The sequence below is a fragment of the Poecile atricapillus genome, chromosome W, assembly GCF_030490865.1.
Source record: "Poecile atricapillus isolate bPoeAtr1 chromosome W, bPoeAtr1.hap1, whole genome shotgun sequence".
Classification (NCBI taxonomy): Eukaryota; Metazoa; Chordata; class Aves; order Passeriformes; family Paridae; genus Poecile; species Poecile atricapillus.
The window spans coordinates 105,419,466-105,440,380 of record NC_081288.1 but is presented as its reverse complement, the minus strand read 5'-3'; the positions used below and the strand labels follow the sequence as shown (position 1 = coordinate 105,440,380).

Here is a 20,915-nt window from a genome sequence, read left to right as displayed (position 1 = left end):
TTTGGATCTACAGGAGTACCTCAAGTATTTTGGACTCAGAAAGTGACAGAGTGTCATGGGGTTGCTTTACCTTTAAGACAGCTTGGAGAATTAAGGAAGTTGAAGCTGTTAGTGGCTGATGGGAGTTTTTCCTCCTGACCAATTATCAGTCATTTCCAAGAATTGACAGCCGTTCTGACCATTAAAAAGTGAATTCAACTTGTAAACACCCCCTTAAGAAGTACAGACAGAGTTCTCTTGCCCTCTTTGGTTTCCGGCTTCTGAGAAGGTAACCAGGCTCTGTGGTAGCCTCCTCCACTTCCCCCCCCCCCCTCTCTCTCGGCTGAAGAAGGCCGCAGAGGACGAGAGGGAAGGGGGCGGGGAGGAGAGGGAAGCAGAGCCTGGCAGCTTGGTTTAGTTTTCAGTTTCTGCTGCTGGACTGAAACCTGACACCATGAACTCTTGCAGCTTTTCTAAAGCTTTTAATTCTTTTACTACCTGGATAAACAGATTACTCCTTTTTCTCAGAAAAGACAGAGAACAAGAGAGACAATCAACACGCAAAAGACATCATAGAACCACCAAAAACCAGTGAGGAAAAGAGTTAAGTTTAAATAAGAAAGAGGGAATAAGAAGATGCTTTACAGCTGAAATATCTTTCTGTTACAGCTATGGAGATGGACAATAGTAGTTTAAAAGACTCCTTTAATTCATGACTAGAGTATGGGAGGAATAGAGTGTTCAAAGTGTGGACTTTAGAGAAAAGAGAGAGTGGTTGTGATACTGTAGGTTGATGGAAATGAGTAAAGTGAAGATTTTGAAGCCTTGAGGGGGCAAGGGGAAAGCTGTTTTCCAGGAAGGCTCACAGAAACAGATGAAGAGGACTTCTACCTTTGAATAACTTATCCTTAAAATGGCATCCCTAGACTCATTGACCCATGCACACCTCAGAGTGATGTGAAATGGGAGGAGTGAACTCTAAAAAACTCCATAGATTGGCAGAAAGAGACTTCTGTTTCTCTACAAAGACTGATGAAAAGACTCTAGCAAAAATTAAGACTGTTTTTGACCACCAAAGTTCTAAAGTTTTTGTCTCTATGTTATCATGTGTACAAAAAAATGGTCAAGTAGTGAAAGATAAAAGGGTTTTCTGAAAGTTTATTCTGGTGTTCTTATTCTTGTAGTTTGTTAATAAACTGTCTTTATTCCTTTTAAGTTTTAAGCCTGTTTTGCTCTTATTCTAATCCATATCTCACAGCAAAAAATAAGTAATTTTTTAGTTACTGGTTTAAAACCACGACACAGAGAAATGTAGAGAAACATTTTAACAGAGTAAAAGCATGACATTTTAGTAAAAGCCTGTCTGTACAAGCCAGCCTTTAATCCAGAAGACAATATTAAAGGCAGTGTCCTTGAAACTCTCCTGGAACAGCGAGAATAAAGAAAAACAATAGCCTTGTGTACTGGGGAAAGAATGTAAAACAATATGTATTAACCAATAGTAGCTTGCTAAGCCCACGGACCCTGTCGGACCCTATAAAAGTGTTCTAAAGATAGAAATAAACAACGTTCACCATACTTCTGTGAAGACTTGGTGAATAGTCTGAGCGGTTTTTCAATAAAGAAACATCAGGAAAGAACATGTGTCATCACAGCCAAGGGACATCATCCAGAGACTATAACAATAAGAGGTTTGATTGACACGGGAGCAGATGTAACTATAATCTCGCCTCTTACACAAGCAGGTTTTGGAAGTATGTTCATGTCACAGTTGACACTTTCATTCAATGGTTGCATCAGCATTTACAGGAGAAACAGCTTGTGATACTATTCATCATTTTTGTCATGCTTTTTCTGTTTTAGGAGTTCCATCACACATAAAGACAGATAACAACCCAGCATATGCTTCTCAAAAGCTACAAACATTTTTCCGTGCTTGGGGCACTGATCATTCTACTGGTATCCCCCATGTCTCTAAGGGCCAAGCAGTCATTGAAAGAGCTCATGGCATTCTTAAACACCAACTTGAAGAACAAAAAGGGGGAATGCAACAGGAACCCCCTCAAGTGAGATTAGATAAGGCAGTTTATGTCTTAAATTTTTCATGTCCCTGTGATGGTTTGATATTTAGGAAAAAAAGTAGAAAACACCCGCAGATGTGATGGCTCTGAGAGAGGCTGCTGGGAGTTTCTTCTCTGCTTGAGACCTGGCCAATAGCTGGCCATTTCTGAGAATTGAAAGCATTTTTCACCACTGAAAAGTGAGATCACCTTTGTGAATATCATCTTTTAAATCTAAGCCTGGGAGCTTCTGTCTCTCTTTGTTTCTGGCCTTGAAAGTTAACAGAGCTCTAGTGAAGCTTCCCCCTGCCTCCTGCAGCCTGTCCAGCTTGAGGGGAGGTGTTGTAGTTGATAGCTTGAAATGTATCTTTTCCCATCTTTTAGTTGTGATTTCCCCCCCAGCTTCTCTTGCTCCTAATTGTTTACCTGGCATCAAGTTACCATGGTTACTGAAGTTTTTCTCCTCAGCTCCACTGCGAGAGGCTGGATAGAGTAAAGAGAGGACCCTGCTGGCATTTCCAGCTGCTTGAAATTTCTTTATCCCAGGAAAGCACGGGGTTGGGAGAAGAGAGACTCTTCTTTCCAACATGGAAGTTGGTAACTCTGTTTTTCCTGTCCCAGAATGCCTCTGAGCTATGGAAGCTGAGAGGGTATGCCTACCTTCCCTTCCCTTTCTTTCCCCCCTATGTTGCCAGGAAACCAGCCTCCCCCCCTCTCCCCCTCTGCCCCTCTTCGGAGAATACTCCTACACCTTTGTGGGCATTTGAAGAAGTTGGTGTCTGTTATTTGTTGATATATTTTATATATTAGTAAAGGCCTGTATGCACAAACCAGCCTTTGAAATAAGTCATGATATTAAGGGCTAAAGTCCTTGAAACCTTCATGCAGAAGAGAGAGTAAAGCAAAACAATATCCTTGTGTGTAGGAGAAAAAATGTAAACTGTGTGTGTTAGCCAATAGTAGCTTACTCTGCCTGCAGACCCTGTAGAACCCTATAAAAGGTGTGCTAAAGATAGAAATAAACGGCGTTCACAATTACTTCTGTGAAGACTGGTGAATAGCTGGCGGTCTCTCAATAGTTATTTCTTATCTTGGTGTGTCTAACCTTGATTTGTAGAAAGTTTGTAAGATGTACTAACTGAGAAAAATAATTGGTTCTTGTTGCCGCTGAAGATGAATAGATCACACGGACACAGGTCGAGGTGTGGTGAAGAGAAGAGAGAGGTTTATTTTTCCCTCCAGGATTTATAGGCTCCTGACCACAGCCAGGGATTGGGTGGTCAGGATAACACTTTCTCACAGCACTGGCCATGAGAGATGTCTATCACAAGATGTGTAACAGAAAGAATGTACACATATCTATGTTTACAGTTACTGTCCTGGGAAAGTCTTTAGAAAACTATGTTAGCAAGCTCAGAAGCTGAGTTTTCAGGGCGACAGGTTCTCTCTATGATGTTCCCTCCCTCTGAGAAACCCTGTTAAAAGAGACCCCCCAGACCCCAAATCCTTTGTCTCTTGTCCTTTGGATTCCCCTTCACAGAAATAAACTGTGGAATGCAAACCAGAGAGTCCCCCCCCGATTTCTTTACTCGCTCTATAGACTTGAATTCTTGAAGAAAATCAGTGAACCCCACAAACATATGCTGGCTCGAAACCCGAGTGAAGAGAAACCTCATCACTGAGCTAGCCGGGCCACTCGAGAAGTTCGAGTCAGGGAGGGGGCTGAGCCAGACTCCAGCAGCTCCCAGGCAGGGGATGGAGACTGCAGGTTTTCCCCCAGCCCCAGGCTGGGCTAGTCTCTCTTGTGGCTCCCAGCCCTAGGCTGGGCCGGGCCACCATTGCTTGCCCCCACGGCCCACACAGACAGCTCCAAGCCGAAAACCATCCGCTGCTTTCCAGTGCTGCCGAGCTGAAATCCGACAGCACGAATACCTGCTGTGGCTTGGGCCAGATTTTAACCCTTTCACAACCCAGATGAGACCTGCAGATTTAATCCCTTTCTAGAGAGAGGAAAGCAAGAGTGATCAACATCTAAAGAGACAACATGAAACATGAAGGTCAGTAAGAGAAAAAAAGTGAAGCCTAAGATGGAAGGAGAATGAGGAGATTCTTTAGTAAGCTGAAATATCCTTTTGGTAAAGCCATGGAGATGGACAATAATGTTCTGAATAACTCCTTTAATTCATGAAAAGAATATTAGGGGGAATGACCTATTCAGACTGTGAATCTGAGCAAAGGTATCCATTGATGAGCTAAGCAAATGGTGGAGTACCTGTGATCCCATGAGATGCTGGAACAGAGAGAGAGAAGTGAGAGTTGACGAAGACCCTTGGCCCCCAGGGAGAAAACCTCTGCTCCCAGAGATGATCACAGAGACAGATGAAGAGAACCTTTTCCTTTGAATAACATCCTTAAAATAATACCCCTTGAGTTCATGGCCCATGAACACATCTAAGGGTAGTGTGAAAATGGGAGGAGAGCATGATGGCAGAGTTGGTTTTTTTCGGGCAGCTGCCAATCATGGGACCGAAGAGCCATGAGAAAACTGTTTTCTTGTGGAGAACTCTCCATGGAATGACAAGAGAAAACCTCTCTCTACAAAGACTGATTAAAAGATTATTGCATAGTTGGTACTGCTTTAACATCCCAAGTTTTATCTCTGTGTTGTCAGTTGGGTAAGAGAAAAGTTGGGTGGTGGGGAGGAAAAGTTTCTGGAGGTTTTATTCTGGTTTCTTATTCTTGTAGTTCTATTAACAAACTTTCTTTATTCCTTTTAAGTTTTGAGCCTGTTTTGCCCTTCTCTTAATCCATATCTCACAGCAAAAAATAAGTAAGTATTCTGGTGATTTTTAGCTAGTGCTTATAAACAACCACAGTCCCTTGCCTGATTCACAGTTGTTTCGAATTTTCTATCATTTTCCCTCTCTGAATTCTAAACAACCAGACTTTCATAGAAATATTAAGGTGTGGGTTAAGGATTTACTTACTGGAGTGTGGATTGGTCCAATGGAATTAATAACTTGGGGAAGAGGATATGCTTGTGTTTCGACAGACAATGGCCCTCATTGGGTTCCTGCTCACTGTATTAAGCCTTACCTGGAGCGTGCAAGAGGGAACAGGATGGATGGTCCTACAGCCGAAACAGAGTGTGTGGATGACACTGACTAAGACCATACATCAGGATATGCTGTGTTCGTGAATTTATCAGACTGTAGCAAATTAAGTCACAGGAGTGTTTTAGATTTTAAAGAAAGAGTTATTCACTTATGAGTGGATGAATAATGGGGATGGTTAAGTAGCTTTTTTGTAGGGTAGGGCATCACTGGATGGTTGAAAGCATGGTTAAGAATTGGATTGTTAATTTTGCTGGTGATTATAATTGCTGTTTTGTATCTCCCTTGTCTGCCTGGATTTCTGCAAAGGGCCCTGCAAAAATCCTTGGCAGCTGTGTTTGTCACTCGAATACAAAAAAAAGGAGGAGCTGTGGAGAGGGCCCACAGTGGGCTGGGGGTCAGATGAAAGAGTCGACAGAAAGAAGCCAGCAGGATTCCTGTGTGACCGTGAGAAGAAGAGAAAGAAGATAAAGGTAGAAGAAAACAAAGAACATCTGTGCTGCGAAAAACACCATAGAAAAACAGGATTTATCTGAAATTTTGATTTTTAGGGATGCTTTCCCAAAACAGTGCTTCCGTCAATGGACTTGAGGGGTGGTGTGATGATGGCCAATGAGATGGGGTGCACTATGAGGTCAGAAGGGTATAAAAACACTATGTATGAGCACAATAAAAAAACTTAGAGGAAGTTTCTTAAAGAGCTGCTTTATGTCATGTCTGCTCCAACAGCAACAAGGAGCCATGCAAAACAGTTCTTGGAACACTAGTTTGGGGAAAAGTTTAAATATGTATAATTGTTTATGAATATGCAATAGGTTAATGCAATAGAAAAGGTATGTAAAGGGTGTCTCCGAAATAGCAGGTGTGCTCTTGGCTGAATGTTAAGCAGCTGGCAGCTAAACTTTGCTTTATTATCTTTGTCTCCTATTGTCTTCTATCAAACTTTTAAATTTTACCAGGAGAGTGAACCTCGTTTTTCACAATACCCTTTTAACCAACCTGACCCTTTTACTAGGAGCCAGCATGTTGCTGCATATAATTCAGGTCTTGTTTCAGATTAAACAACTATTTAAGAACATCACCCAGAGATTTGCCTTGAAGCTGAATAGTTCTGAGCGATGGGGTGTGCAGGATAGTATAGGCAAGTGCCTAGGACAGTGGGCACCTCCAATGTTTTTGAACCTCACCCCTGAAGAAGTGCATGATAGGGAAGATGTGTGCTAATGTCTTTATAAACAATTCTATGGGTGAAGGTATGGGTGATGTTGGAGTCTGGGATACAGAGTGTATGCCCTTGTTTCTGATACTTAGTTCTAAGATCCAGAAAAACACTGAATTTCATATAATATGAAATTCATGAGCATGTTTTCATGGTGATACATGAAAACAACTGTAAAAGTTAGAAAAAGCTAAAAGTGTAAGTGTGTAGATTACAAAGTTTTCTTAAGTCACAGGGTGAAAAAGTTAGTTTAGAGAACAGGAGACAAGATGGAGGATTTAAGGTGTTGTCTCTTGTCCCTTCTTTCTTCTTCATGTTCTTCTCCTAGAGGTTTTTGGGTAATAGTAAGTAATTGGTTAGAAAATGCCACAGTGCAGCACATAGGTGAAGAGTTATTGGGTCATTAAGAAAAATAATATACGTGTCTATTGTTAATTGGGTAAAAATAGGTAATAAAGATAAAAGAACTGTGCAGTTCGGGGCCATTTTGTACATCAGACACAAAGTGAGCCACAAGGCCTTGTTGTACCATCAGAAGAAAGAAATGTAACAAATTGCAAAGATATAACCTCATGCAGTTAGTCTGGAGAGACCTGTCAAGTTTTGTGATGACCTTCTAATAAACATGAGAAGCAAGATTCTAACGATCTCAGGAGTTTTCTTCAAAACTAGAGAACTGAGATAAGCAGAGCTCCCTACGAGGGAGGATCCCAAAAGAATTCAGTCCAAAGGAGGCTGAGAAATCCAGGAAGAGAAAGAAAAATACAGAAGAAATGCAGCAGAATCAGAGAAAAAGGATTTTTTAGAGAAAAGGTACAGGTATTAATGTCTTTGAAATGGGTCTTAATGTCTCTACTAACTTTGGGCAGCAGGTTCATTACAGGGCCCAGACAGCTTAGCTCCTGAAATAGACAAGTGGGGTCTGCACAAGGCTGAACTTCTGAACTTAGGGGTAAAATGACAGGTTCGAGGGGGGGGTATGTGGTAGGCGGATCAGGAAGGCTGTACCTTTCTAGTACCTCAGCCAGTGGGGAAAGGAAGAGGGCAACATGTGGCCAGGAGTCTAGGATAAAAGGAGGTGGCACCTTCCAAAACCCCGTGAGAGGAAACCCCCACAGTGGTGTGCCCCAGTGGCCTCTCTTCCTTTATTTGAATAAAGTTGAAGGACTCCTCTGTCTCCTTTATGGACACTGGCTTTTCATAGTGTGATTTTCCATAGACAGTCTTGTTGAAAGCAGTGGTCCTATGGAAGGTCTGGTCCTCCTGTGGAAGTTTGGGTCCTCCTCTGGAGCTGTCCAGTGGTGGTGGTGGTGTCCCAAGCCCCCAAACCTCGAGATTATATGCAGTCAGGTTCAGGTGGTACCTCTTCCGGGACAGGGAGTTTCACAATGGAATGATGTAGTCCTATGAGTCATAGGATATTTTTGGAGTCCCTGATGGTTGTTCCAACTGCCTATTCTGCTGTTTCCCGGGAAATCCCCTCCCCTCACAGGGTCCTCCATTCAGATGGGAAAAAATTTCCCTGAAGAACCCAAACCCACAACACCAGGTCTGGGAATATAAAGACAATCTCTCTTCCTCTCTCATCTCAGCTGCAGAAAAACTGTCCTGGGAGTTCCAGCAACTCAAAGAGGATATGCCCTACTCTAACACCTGTAGGGACCAGCATCTCAGCTATTAACATTAAGCATCCTCTTGCTCAAAAGAGAGGATATAGAAGATACATATCATGGGGTACCCTGTGGTTTTGCCTGCGGGACCACAGAGAGGGCACGAGGAAATAGAATGGAAAACCTACCTCAGTCCTAGAGGCATGGGTAGAGGAACTGCAGGGAAAAACAATCACAAAAGAGGATTCTTGCAGGAAAGCTGCTGCTTCAAGCTACAGTGGGGAAGTTTCTCAGGTGGAATGGAAGGACTGATCTTACTCCTGATCCTACAGAAGAAAATTCTAATCCATTTCTACAAGTAGAGAATCCTATGACCAGAACTAGAGAAGCCCTGCCTCCAGCCAGGTGGAAAAGAAGAACAACTGGGTTTACTGGACTTTTAGATCCAATGGCCTGGCATATCAGACCCACAGGGGTACAAGGCTCTAGTACATACCAGTGCACAGTGTATCCTAATGAAATCAAGCTATAGAGGGGCAGAACCCATTTGCATTTCTAGAGTGACAGAGGGATCATAACACCTGACTCTATTGGAGGCTGAAATCATCCTGACTGGGAATGAATGGCAAAAGCACCCCACTGTGACTGGCCCAGAGGCTCTGTGCATCCTTGGCATAGATTGTCTCAGGAGAGGGTATTTCAAGGATCCAAAAGGGTACCAGTGGGCTTTTGGTATAGCTGCCCTGGAGACAGAGGAAAGTTATCAGTTGTCAACCCTGCCCAGTCTCTTGGAGAACTCTTTAGTTGTGGGGTTACTGAAGGTTGAAGAACAGCAGGTGCAGATCGCTACCACAACAGTGAACTAGCAGCAAAATTGCAATAACTGACTCCCTGATTCCAATCCATAAGCTGATTTGCCAGCTGGAGAGCCAAGGAGTGATCAGCAGGACCCACTCACCCTTTAATAGCCCCATTTAGCCAGCGCGAAAGTCTAATGGAGAATGGAGACTGACAGTAGATAATTGTGGCCTGAACGATGTCACACCATTACTGAGTGCTGCCATGCTGGAACTTCAATATGAGCTGGAGTCAAAGGCAGCCAAGTGGTGTCACAACTACTATCACCAGTGCATCTTTCTCAATCCCTCTGGCAGCAGAATGCAGGCCACAGTTTGCTTTGACTTGGAGGGGCATCCAGTACACCTGGAACCAGCTGCCCAGGGGTGGAAACAGCCCTACTGTCTGCCATAGACTGATCCACACTGCACTGGAAAAGGATGAAGCTCTGAAACGCCTGTAATACATTGATGAAGTCGTGTGGAGCAATACATTAGAAGTTTTTGAGACAGGTAAGAAAATAGTCCAAATCCTTCTGAAAGCTTGTTCGGCCATAAAACAAAGTAAGGTCAAGGGATCTGCCCAAGAGATCCAGGCTTTAGGAATAAAATAGCAAGATGGGCATTGCCAGATACCAGTGGATGTGTTCAACAAAAAAACAGTAATGTCTCCACCAACTCACAAGAAAGAAACACAAGCTTTCTGAGGCATTGCAGGATTTTGGAGAAAGTATATCCAAATTATAATAAGATTTCCCTATCAAGTAACCAGGAAGAATAATTATTTCCAATGGGGCCCTGAGCAATGAAAAGCCTTTGATCAAATCAAACATGAGACAGTTCATGCTGTCATGGCCCTTGAGCCAGTCAGGACAGGGCAATATGTAAAAAATGTGCTCTACACCACAGGTGGGGAAGAATGATCCTTCCTGGAGCCACTGGCAGAAAGTACCAGGGGAGACTCAAGGTTGACCCCTGGGGTTTTGGAGTTGGGAATGCAGAAGATCTGAAGACCACTGGTTTTGCTCGGCCTGGTTTTTGGTAGCGGGGGGGGGGCACAGAGATGGCTTCCGTGAGAAGCTGCTGGAAGCTTCTACCATGTCCAGCAGAGCCAATCCCTGATGGCTCTGAAGAAGGACATGCTGCTAGCCAAGGCCAGGCCAATTAGAGATGGTGGTAGTGCCTCTGTGAGGACATATTTAAGAAGAAAATCAAAACAAAGTGGGCATGATAGTTTTTTTTCTAGTCAGAGAAGAGGAGGTGAGAACATGTGAAGGAAAACAATATGGCGACACAAAGGTCAGTGAAGAAGGAGGGGGAGGAAGTGCTCCATGCACCAGAGCCAAGATTCCTCTGCAGGCTGTGGTGAAGACCATGGTGAAGCAGGCTGTCGCCCTGCAGCCCATGGGTCCACGGGGGATGCAGAGATCCACCCACAGCCTGTGGGGGAGGTGCCCATGCCGGAGGGGGTGGATGCCTGGACAAGGCTGTGATCCAGCAGAAGACCCGATGGAGAGAGAGGGCTCCTGCTTCCAGGCTGGAGCAGCCTGTCCTTGGAGGGCTGCACTCTGTGGAATAGTGACCCATGCTGCAGCAGTTTTGGGAGGACTATTTGCCTGTGGGAGGGACTCACGTTGCAGCAGTTTTGGGAGGACTGCTGCTTGTGAGAGTGGACCCATGCCAGAGAAGTTCACAGAGAACTGTCTCCCGTGGGAAGGACCCCATGGCTTCACAGGGGAAGGACTCCTCTCCCTGAGCAGCAGAAGAAAATCCTCAGGTGACAAACTTACCAGAACCCCCACCCCCCATCTCCCTGCACTGTCAGTAGGAGGAAGGGAGGGGCTGGGGGAAAAAGGTGTTTTAAGGGCTTATTTTACTTCTCATTATCCTCCTCTGACTCTGTTAGTAATAAATTCACTTTGCAACTTTAAGTTGAGCCTATTTTGCCCTTGGAGTGTTTTCTCCTGGTCCTTATATCAATTCATGAACCCTTTGTTAAATTTTCTCTCCTCTGCCCAGATGTGGCAGGGGAGGGTGAATGAGTGACTTTCAAGGGTGCCTGGTGTTTGGCCAGTGTCAAACCACAACAGGTCCCCATACAATTATTCTGCTGATGCCATTTGGGTTTTGCCTTTTTTCTTTTATATGTTTCCTGTATTCTTTGCACATATATTTGTAGCTCTGTAGCCTATTGTATTAGTGACTATTTTCCCCAGTACTTTTCCATGGCATTTCCCTAGGCAGAAAGACAAAACAAATTCCAGAGCTCCAAGCCCTGGGGGGTACAAGGCCTCTATGCTATCTTTGTTCTTCCTGGGAACCAAGGCTGAGAACAACTCTTGAAGATACATTCTCATGGACAAAGTACAGCTGATGCCAAGGGGGGGACTCCAGAGAAGGTGCTTAACCTGGGGGGAAATTGAATCACCACTTGTCCTCCTAATTGGTGCTTTTTATCAATTATGCTAATTTCCTAAAACCTATAAATATGTACTCATCCCTGGGAGGGGTGGGCTTTTGTGGACATCTTTCCATAACTGCCTCTGAAGGACTTCAAATAAAGATCTGCCCTTTTATATTACCTCCTTACTAAAATTATCTTGAGTTTCATTTCCAGGTTGGGAAAAAGGCAACACCGCAGCTGTCCCCTTTTCAAACTGCTTACAATCAAGTTAATCAAGAAACTGCACTGCTTCATTGACTAAGGAACTTCATTAATCAATTTGACAAAAGTAAAGACTGTGGCAAGGAATCAAGTATCTATCAACCAGAGTCTGAACTGGAAAATCCATCCTTAATTTATATACAATACTGTGATCAGAACAGTTTGCCAGGTTTTTTTATCAATTATACTTCCATTTTATGACCTGCCTTTCAGAGACAACAGTTTGGGGGAGGGGAGAAACAGGAACCAAACAAAGTTACCAATTAATTAAATATAAGTGCCTTTCCCATGCATCTTTGTTGTGGTTTTAAACTAGTAACAAAAATTACTTATTTTTTGTTGTGAGATATGGATTAAAATAAGAGCAAAATAGGCTTAAAAACTTAAAAGGAATAAAGACAGTTTATTAACAGACTATTAGAATAAGAATACCAAAATAAACTTTCAGAAAACTCTTTTTCTTTTCACTACTTGACTATTTCTTTGTACACATAACAACATAGAGACAAAAAAAAATAGTTTTACAATCTTGGTGGTTAAAAACAGTCTCAATTTCTAGAGTCTTCTCATCAGTCCCTGTAGAGAAACAGAAGTCTCTTCCTGCTAATCCATGGAGTTTCTAGAGTCCACTCCTCCCATCTCACACTATTCTGAGGTGTGCAATGGGTCAAATTGAATCTAGGGATGTTATTTTTAAGGATAAGTGATTCAAAGGTAGAAATTTTCTTCAGTTGTTTCTGTGAGCCTTCCTGGAAAACAGCCATCTCTTTGGCTCCTTTAAGGCTTTAAAATCTTCACTCGAAAGTTCCAGCAACTCACAGTATTATAACTACTCTTCTTTTCTTTAAAGTCCACACTTTGAATACTCTATTCCTCCCATACTCTAGTCATGAATTAAAGGAGTCTTTAAACTACTGTCCATCTCCATAGCTGTAACAGAAAGACTTTTCAGCAACAAGCATCTCCTTTTTCTCTCTTTCTTATTTAAACTTAACTCTTTTCTTCACTGTTTTTGGTAGTTTTATGTCTTACATGTTAATTGTCTCTCTTTCTTTGTCTGTTCTAAGAAAAAGGAGTAATCTGTTGTTTATCTAGGTAGTAAAGGAATTAAAAGAAGAAAGCTACAAAAGTTCATAGTGTCAAGTTTCAGTCTAGCAGCAGACCTTGAAAACTAAACTAAACTGCTAAACTCTGCTTTTCTCTCCTTCCCCCCCCTCCCTGCGGCCTTGTCCCGGGCCTGGGAGGGGGGGGGGGAGAGAAAGCCAAGACAGAGCTTGTTACCTCTCCAGAGCCGGAAACAAAAGAGAACGAGAGAGCTCTGAGTGTACTTCTTAAGGGGGTGTTTACAAGTTGAATTCACTTTTTAATGGTCAGATCTGCTGTCAATTCTTGAAAATGACTGATAATTGGTCAGGAAGAAAAACTCCCATCAGTCACCAGTAGCTTCAACTTCCCCTTTTTTTTTACTCGGTCTTAAAGGTGAAGCTAACCCATGACAATCTTTAACTGAAAGCATTGACTTTATGCAGCAAAATTAAACCCCAGGCCTATTAAATGTCATTTCAAGGCAGCATTTTAGACTCGTGTCCTCTGTTACTGCCCCTGCACACAGAACAGCAGATGAACAGGCAGCCCTATCTTTTAGTTGATCATACAAATCAACCAAACAAGGGTGCTACCTTGAGCTACAGCACTTTTTTATTATGAAAGCAGGATGGACATAGATTTACAAAACAAAGAACATGCATGAAAGAGACTGCTTATTCCTCACACAAGAAGTACCTGACATGCTCTGTGTCCCAGCTCTTCACATACTGCTCTCAGAAATCACAGGCATGTTCTTGTCATTTAATATTAACATTTGAAAGAAACCCAAGATAAACAAATTGCCCTGCTAAAAAATGAGTAACTAAGAGATAATCATCCGTGATGAAGTTTCACAATTGGCTTAAGCCAATCTTTAAGAATCCACTTGCCTCTTCCTCATCCACCCTAACAGTTTCACAACCCTTATGACAGCAACTAGTCCTCAGGTAGCTGCAAGATCAGCTGCATCATATCTGCCTCAGTAAAACTAACCCTACAAGAAAGCCCATCTGCACACAAAGCAGCAAGCTGATCCAGCAGATTCCCCAGCCATGCACACATCGCTGCCAGCAAGAATGAGCAGGTGGGGACATCCTATTCTGCAAAAGTACAACTTCAGACAAAAATTTCACCCTCAGCCAAGCTGGAAAATAATATTATTGTTTTCCTTCAGATTTGCTTTTTGCTAACAACAGAAGCAAGACAATGCTTAGTGTCATTATACCAATACCCCCACTGGTCACACTGAGTAGCAGTGTTTGATTTTTCCCAGTCTTTACTTTTATTTAGATTATAAACATCTCTTTTTTCTGTGTTAATAGAATGCTTGGCTTCTGTTCTGCAGCAATACATATTTACTGATAACATGCCAAGCCCAAAAGAAACATGGACTCTAAAGACTAAGATATCAAACTAGTATGTCTGCTTTCTGGTGGAGATCAGAACATGCACTAATCTTAGCACAAAACCTACCTACAGGTTGTGCTGTACAGGCAACGCAAGTGGGTAATGGCTTCACACGTCCTACTTGAAAGAGTGCAGAGAAACAATCCAAGATATAAAGAAACATCTAAGAAGTGAGCAGTGGTAGACAGCTACAGGAGCTGAGCTGGGTAGCACCGCAGACCTCTTGGCCCTGGTAGAGTGAAAGCTGTGGGAGAGAAACTCAAGGCAAGAACAGAAGTGAAGACGTTATGTCTGGTCACTCTGACCCTCTGACACTGACCGCTCTAAGGAGAGAAGATGTAACAAGGATATTGCTGGCAAAAAGAATGATAACCGAGAAGATTGTGTTACTAAGGGAACAAAGGCAAAAGGGTCTGAGTGGAAAATTTTGTACGGAACATAGAGACCTACAGTAACTGTATATTAGCAACATGTTTGTAGAAATCAATGGGCATGTTAGGAAGGAGTGATCCCCCATGCCCTTCCAGGTGCATGAATAAATGATGCCCTCTTTAACATAAAAAGCTGGTGTTAAGGAGTCTCATTTCAGTTTTCCGAGATTTGGTAACAAGTTGACTGACTGAACTACATTTCCAGAGACAAGACCACATGTCGTGGTTTTAAAGCAGTAACTAAAAAAATCACTAGAAAACTTACTTATTTCTTGCTGTGAGATGTGGATTAGAACAAGAGCAAAACAGGCTTAAAGCTTAAAAGGAACAAAGAAAGTTTATTAACAAAAACTACAAGAATAAGAAACCAGAATAAAACCTCCAGAAACCCTTTTTTCCCCCAACTACCCAACCATTCCCTTGTTCACATGACAACAGAGACAAAAAAAAACTTTGGTGGTTAAAACAGTCCCAATTCTTGCTATAGTCCTTTCATCAGTCTTTGTAGAGAAAAAGAAGTCTTCTTCTGTTAATCTACAGAGTTTCTCACAAGAAAACTATTTCTGTTATAGCTTTCTATTTCTCTGATGTCAGCTGCCTGGAAATTCTGCCATCAGTTCTTTCCACCCATTTCACATCACTCTGAGGTGTGTTATGGGTCAAATGAATCTAGGGATGTCATTTTTAAGGATGAGTTATTAAAAAGCAAAAGTTATCTTCATCTGTTTTTGTGAGCCCCTCCGGAAACAGAAGTTTTCTCTTTGCCTCTTAAAGGCCACAAATCTTCAACTATTACTTCTTCCCCTCTGTTCCAGCATCTCACAGTATCACAACCACTTTACCATTTGCTCAAAATCCACACTTTGAAACACTCCATTCCTCCCAATATACTTTGTCATGAATTAAAGGAGGTTTTTTTTCAGAACACTACTGTCCATCTCCATAGCTTTAACAGAAAAATATTTCAGCTTATTAAAGCATCTCCTTATTTCTCTTCCCCCTCTAAACTTAATTATTTTCTTCACTGTCTTTGATAGTTTTATGGTGTCTCCTTACATGTTGATCACTCCCTCTCTCTCTTCCTCTCTCTCTGGGAAAAAAAGGATTAATCTGCAAGTCTCATCCGGGTACTAAAAGAGTTAAAGTCTTGGTCAAGCTGCAGATGTTCATGGTGTCAGGTTTCAGTTCAGCAGCAGAAACTGCAAACCGAGTCAGGTCGGCCAGCTCCACTGTTCCCCCCCACCCTCCGCTGCCTTGTCTGGCCTGGGGGGGGGGGGGCTGAGCTGAAGCCTGTTACCTTTTCAGAAGCTGGACATCAAAGAAAGCAAGAGATTCCCGGACTTACATCTTAAGGTAGGTGTTCACAGGTTGATCTCACTTTTCAATGGTCAAAAACACTGTCAAGTCTCAGAAATCGCCAGTTATTGGTCAGGAGAAAAAACTCCCATCAGCCTCCAGCAGTTTCAACTTCCCTAGCTCCCAAAGCTAAACTTAAAGGTGCAGAACTTAATATATATATATATAAAGCAGGAGATTGGGAATACCAATATCATAAAGTCACCCAGGACACCACACAATCAATCCATCTTGATGTGAAACTCTGAAGCACTATCTAATGGGCACACACTTTGATATAATTGAATTTTTTCAGTGCCAAAATCACATTTGTCAGTTTTTGTGTCTTGCCCTCCACATTTAATTTCAGGAGGTTGGGAGACAGCACATGTTGGCAGATGACAAAGGATGGAGAAGTGAGAGACTTTGCCTGCTAAAGGGCATCTCTACCACCCACACTATACTTGGCACAGAAACTACCAGACTCTAAAGGCAGACATGGGTATCACATGCAGTTCACAGAAAACCAAATACTCTTGAGACAGAGGCAATGAACACACATGGAAACTGAAGGCAGAGATTCTATTCCAGACTTAATTCCTGTTAAAAGACTGTTTTGTTTATACAGCTAGGCCTTGCTTCTTAAGAGCTACTGCATGAAAGCCTCCTGCTATGTAATTATGAATAATAACAGAATATCTGAAATTAAAAAACAAAACAAACAAAACCAAAAAACACTGTCCCTTGCAAGTCATTGAGTGTGGCTTTTGCAAAAAAAAAAATAAAAAAAAATCTTGAGGCAAAGAAACAATCACACCTAGTGATATACTTTGAGGTTTTAGAGCTGCTTAATCTATACATTCTCTACAATGCTCAATTCATTTCTGTGGCAGTAACCAACCTGCAAAGAACAGGTTTGGGATTTTGCACTAATTCAATGAGAAATTCATAGATGACATTGAAACCTCAGCCAATGAAGTTGGGCCACTAACTCTAGCAGAGAGAGCATTACCTAAGAAGTATGATCTCCTCCATTTATTAATCACATAGGACATTATTTTAATATTTTCCTATAAAGGGATGCTTTGAAAATGTGAATTCTGAAACATGACAGAGTCCGAAGAGATTTCAAATTTTGCTAAAGCATGTAAAGGTACATAAGCAAGGGAAGTTATTAAAACACTGAAAACAGATTTTGAGTGGAAAAAAATTACAAACCGGAAAAGCAAAGGATAATCCTGAAGATGTGAAATTATTTTTTTTCAGCTTGGAACATTTCTAGCTACTCTGAAGAATATCTGGAGTTTAACCATAGTTTTTAGTTTTGTAGCAACTTTTTGAAGTCACAGAATCACAGAATCATTAGGGTTGGAAGGTGTTGGAGTCTGAGATACAGACTGTGTGCCCTTGCTTTTAATATTTAGTTCCAGGATTCAAAGAAACACTGAATTTCATATAATATGAAATTCATGTGCATGTTTTCATGGTGATACATGAAAACAAATGTTAAAGTTAGATAGGAAATGTGTAAATGTGTAGATTAGAAAGTTTCTTAAATCACTGGGTGAAAAAGTAGTTTAGAGAACAGGAGACAAGATGGAGGATTTAGGGTGTTGTCTCTTGTCCTTCTTCTTTCTTCTTCATGTTCTTCTCCTAGGGGTGTTTGGGTAGTAGTAGGTGATTGGGTAGAAAATGTCACAGTGCAGCACACAGGTGTTGGGTCATTGGGTCACTAAGAAAAATAGCTTGGTTGGCATCTGTTAATTGGGTAAATGGACATATAAAAGACCTTGAAGAAGATCTTTGTTAGCCATTTTACCCCTTTTCTATCATAGTGCACATAGCTCCTTGTACCTTGTAATGCTGATAAGAAAAAATAAACAACTGAGACCGAACGAGAGAAAAAACCGCCTCCCTCTCATCAATCTTCAGTTCAAAGGGAAAAAGAACCCAAATCAAAAAGTCCCTAAACAGACAGGAAGGAACCTCTGGAGATCATCCAGTCTAACCTCCTGGTAAGGCACAGTCACCCAGAGCAGGTGACACAGGAACATGTCCAGGTGGGTCTTGAATGTCTCCAGAGAGGGAAGACTCCATGCCCTCCCTGGACAGCCTGTTCCAGTGCTCTGCTACCCTCAACGTAAAGTTCTTCCTCATGTTGAGGTGAAACTTCTTGTGTTTTAGTTTATGGCCATGGCTCCTCATACTGTCACTGGGCATCACTGAAAAGAGTCTGGCACCATCCTCCTGGCACCTGCCTTTGAGATATTTATCTGCATTAATTGAGATCCCCTCTCAGTCTTCTCTTCTCTAGACTAAATAGGCCCAGCTCCCAAAGTCTCTGCTCATAAGAGAGATGCTCCAGACCCAAGTCAGTAGCACAGAACCATACATAAAACCAAATGGTAAAAGACTGAGCACAATAAAAATAGTCTTACTAGCAAGTTTTGACAGGCATGTTAGCTACCATTTAGCAAAGCTAGCATCATTCATTAACTTTACATTTGCAGGACAGGAAGAAAGATCAAACCCTACTGTTGCTTGCCATCTTGCAAATAGATGTAAATTGCTCTATGTGGATTAGATAGATGCTGCATGAGGTATAGGCCTCATGTTCAGGTTTTGGGCCATATGCATAGTGCCATGTTTTCAGATGAGAATGGGTGATCGTTAAGCATTACCTTCATTCAAAATTAATTGTGCACAAATTGGAATCCACACCTAATTATTTCCTAATATATTCCTTGACTATCTACATACTTCAATTATGGTAAGTGTCATTTGGAGGTAGAATAATTAACAGCAAGAAGCAAAAGATAGGTGACACTTACTGTGTTGCATTTTGTCCCACACACCACTTGCCGGTGGTTCAGCCACTGGGAGGCAAATACTTTATTAAGGATTCCAAGGTGAAATTCTCTCTCCTTCAAGAGGCTGGGAAGCTGCTGGGCTGCATATCCATGTAACAAGCGGTGATAACTGGACTCATTCTGCATCCTGACCTCTCTACCTTTCAGGTAGTACACCACAGACCTTTTCACCCGGGGGAGTCTTTTCCTTTTGTGAACTGAGTGATCCCACCCATACTGTGGAAAAGAAGCATTAAACTTAGATAAAGCAACTAGAACAAACTTAAGACACAAGTCTTCTAAATTCAAAGATATTCTCAGCAAAATACTGAAGCCTTCCAGACTATGCATATAATACCATACACGAAGATTAACTCAGAAATTGTGATAAAGCCTTCCGCAACATAAAATTAAACATAAATATTTGCTAAAGAAGTAAAACTGCCATAATACTGAAAACAATCCACCCTGATTCGGGTCCGTTGGGACACCAAAAGCTTATAGAAACAAGAGGAAGCCAAGAAGCATTTTAAGCGGAAAAGTAACCCCGACAGCTTCCTAGCGTGAGCTCGGCAGGTTTGGAGGTGACACCGCGGGGGCCATCTGATACTGACCGCGCCGTTCATCGGCCTCCTCCGGCCCGGCCTGGGGTCGCCTCGCAGTAACGCTCAGCTCTGGGACGGCGGGGACTCGGCGGTTACGGGCCAAACAGAGCTCCCGGGGCCACCGGGGCAGGGAACAGGGACGGGAGGAAGCTGCCTGCTGTATCGCACCGACATCCACCGAGGCCGGGACTACTCCTCCCCACCATCTCCCTTCCCCCAGGACACCTTCCCCAGGCACCGAAAGACCCCGCCCTTTTCCCCTACTTCAACCGGGCACCGGGACACGGCAACCCCCAGTCAGGGTCACCCCAGGCACCAGCATGTGGACTTCTGCCCTCATACACCTGCTCCCGCCCCCCAGCCTACCTGCTCCCCTTGGAGCCCCCCGGCGGCAGCCGTCGCCGCTTTCCGCTTCCTGCTAACTGTTTTCCGGGCCATAGGAGAAGGAGGAGAAGGAGGAGAAGGAGGAGAAGGAGGAGAAGGAGGAGAAGGAGGAGAAGGAGGAGAAGGAGGAGAAGGAGGAGAAGGAGGAGAAGGAGGAGAAGGAGGAGAAGGAGGAGAAGGAGGAGAAGGAGGAGAAGGAGGAGAAGGAGGAGAAGAAGCCGAGAGCCCAACCTGGGCCCCACATGGAGCAAGAGGGGGAGGGGGGCACCGGAGTACGGGGCAAATAAGTGCAGGGAGCCAGGCCCGGTCACTCTCTTCGTCACAGACTCTACCGACTGCGCTTCACGGCATTTTCTCCGATATGTTTTTACGACAGTCGCACCGTGCCTTTGCGACGGCTGTCCCACCCCGCCCTAGTCTCGTTTCCTAGCAACCAGAGGAGGGAGGGCGGCGAGCTGGCCCACCCTCTGCAGCTGTCAGGCAGCGTGGCCCCGTCGGGGGCGGTGCGGCGCCCCCTGGCGGCGGCCCCTGCGGAGCTTGGAGCGACGCTTCCCGGCTTCGCCACTTGTCCGTTCCCCGCTGCCCTACACGGATCAGCGGCGCTCGCTGTCGGCGTCCCCGGCCCCCGTCAATTTAAGCATAGGCGAGGCCCTGTATTATCAACACCGTTTCCAGCTACTGTGTAGCAGATTAATTCTACCCCAGCCCAAACCAGCACAATGATCTTTTCCTGACAGACTGTGAGCATATTCCTGTTGATTGTGTTATAAATACATATTATAATATTGGCTTTTTGCAAGTATTAAGATGAATGTTATATGTATAATGTTAGAATGGCTTTGCTGTGTGAACGTAGTTTTTTTCTCTCCTGCTATTTGCAAAAAATTAGACATAAGTGGTAATAGTCGATATAGTATATTTGAACTGCCTGCTGGTTAGGATAACCTCCAGTGAACAGATGATGGGGACCTGGCTGCTATCAACACTCACTCCTGTGGAAAGAAGGAGCCAAAGCCCAAATTAAAATATGATAAGAAGAAATTTAAAACCACAAGCCAAGAAATGTGCATGCTCTAAAAAGGCAGACCCAAGGAGTGACCATGCTAAAAATTTCCTGAAAAATGTAAACTAGTTAAGAAAAGTTTGACTATACATAAAGTCCATGACTATGCATCAAGTTGATGCAATAGAAATGGTATATAAAGGGTGTTTCCAAAACACCAGGTGTGCTCTTGGCACAGTGCCAAGCACCCGTCCACTTTAACCTATTGCTTTATTGTCTTTGTTGCCTATTGTCTTTTTTTTATTAAACCTTTTAAAATTTACCAGAACAGTG

At 43.0% G+C, this 20,915-nt stretch overlaps 1 protein-coding gene across 3 annotated transcripts in view; it reads right to left on the bottom strand.

The window, feature by feature from the left end:
- The window catches only part of LOC131591499 (DDB1- and CUL4-associated factor 12-like), a 58,567-nt gene extending 38,872 nt beyond the window's left edge, over positions 1 to 19,695 (bottom strand). For 2 of the 3 annotated variants that reach the window (XM_058862283.1, XM_058862282.1), the window contains exons 1-2: positions 19,562 to 19,695; positions 18,573 to 18,827 (exon numbers count right to left, since the gene is read on the bottom strand). In XM_058862283.1, the coding sequence (XP_058718266.1) occupies positions 18,573 to 18,827; positions 19,562 to 19,633 (327 nt within the window). In that variant the 5' untranslated portion in view covers positions 19,634 to 19,695. Of the gene's footprint in view, positions 1 to 18,572; positions 18,828 to 19,204; positions 19,451 to 19,561 lie in introns of those variants that run through there. The other variant, XM_058862284.1, reaches the window with a different exon arrangement.
- Positions 19,696 to 20,915: the final 1,220 nt, after the last annotated feature.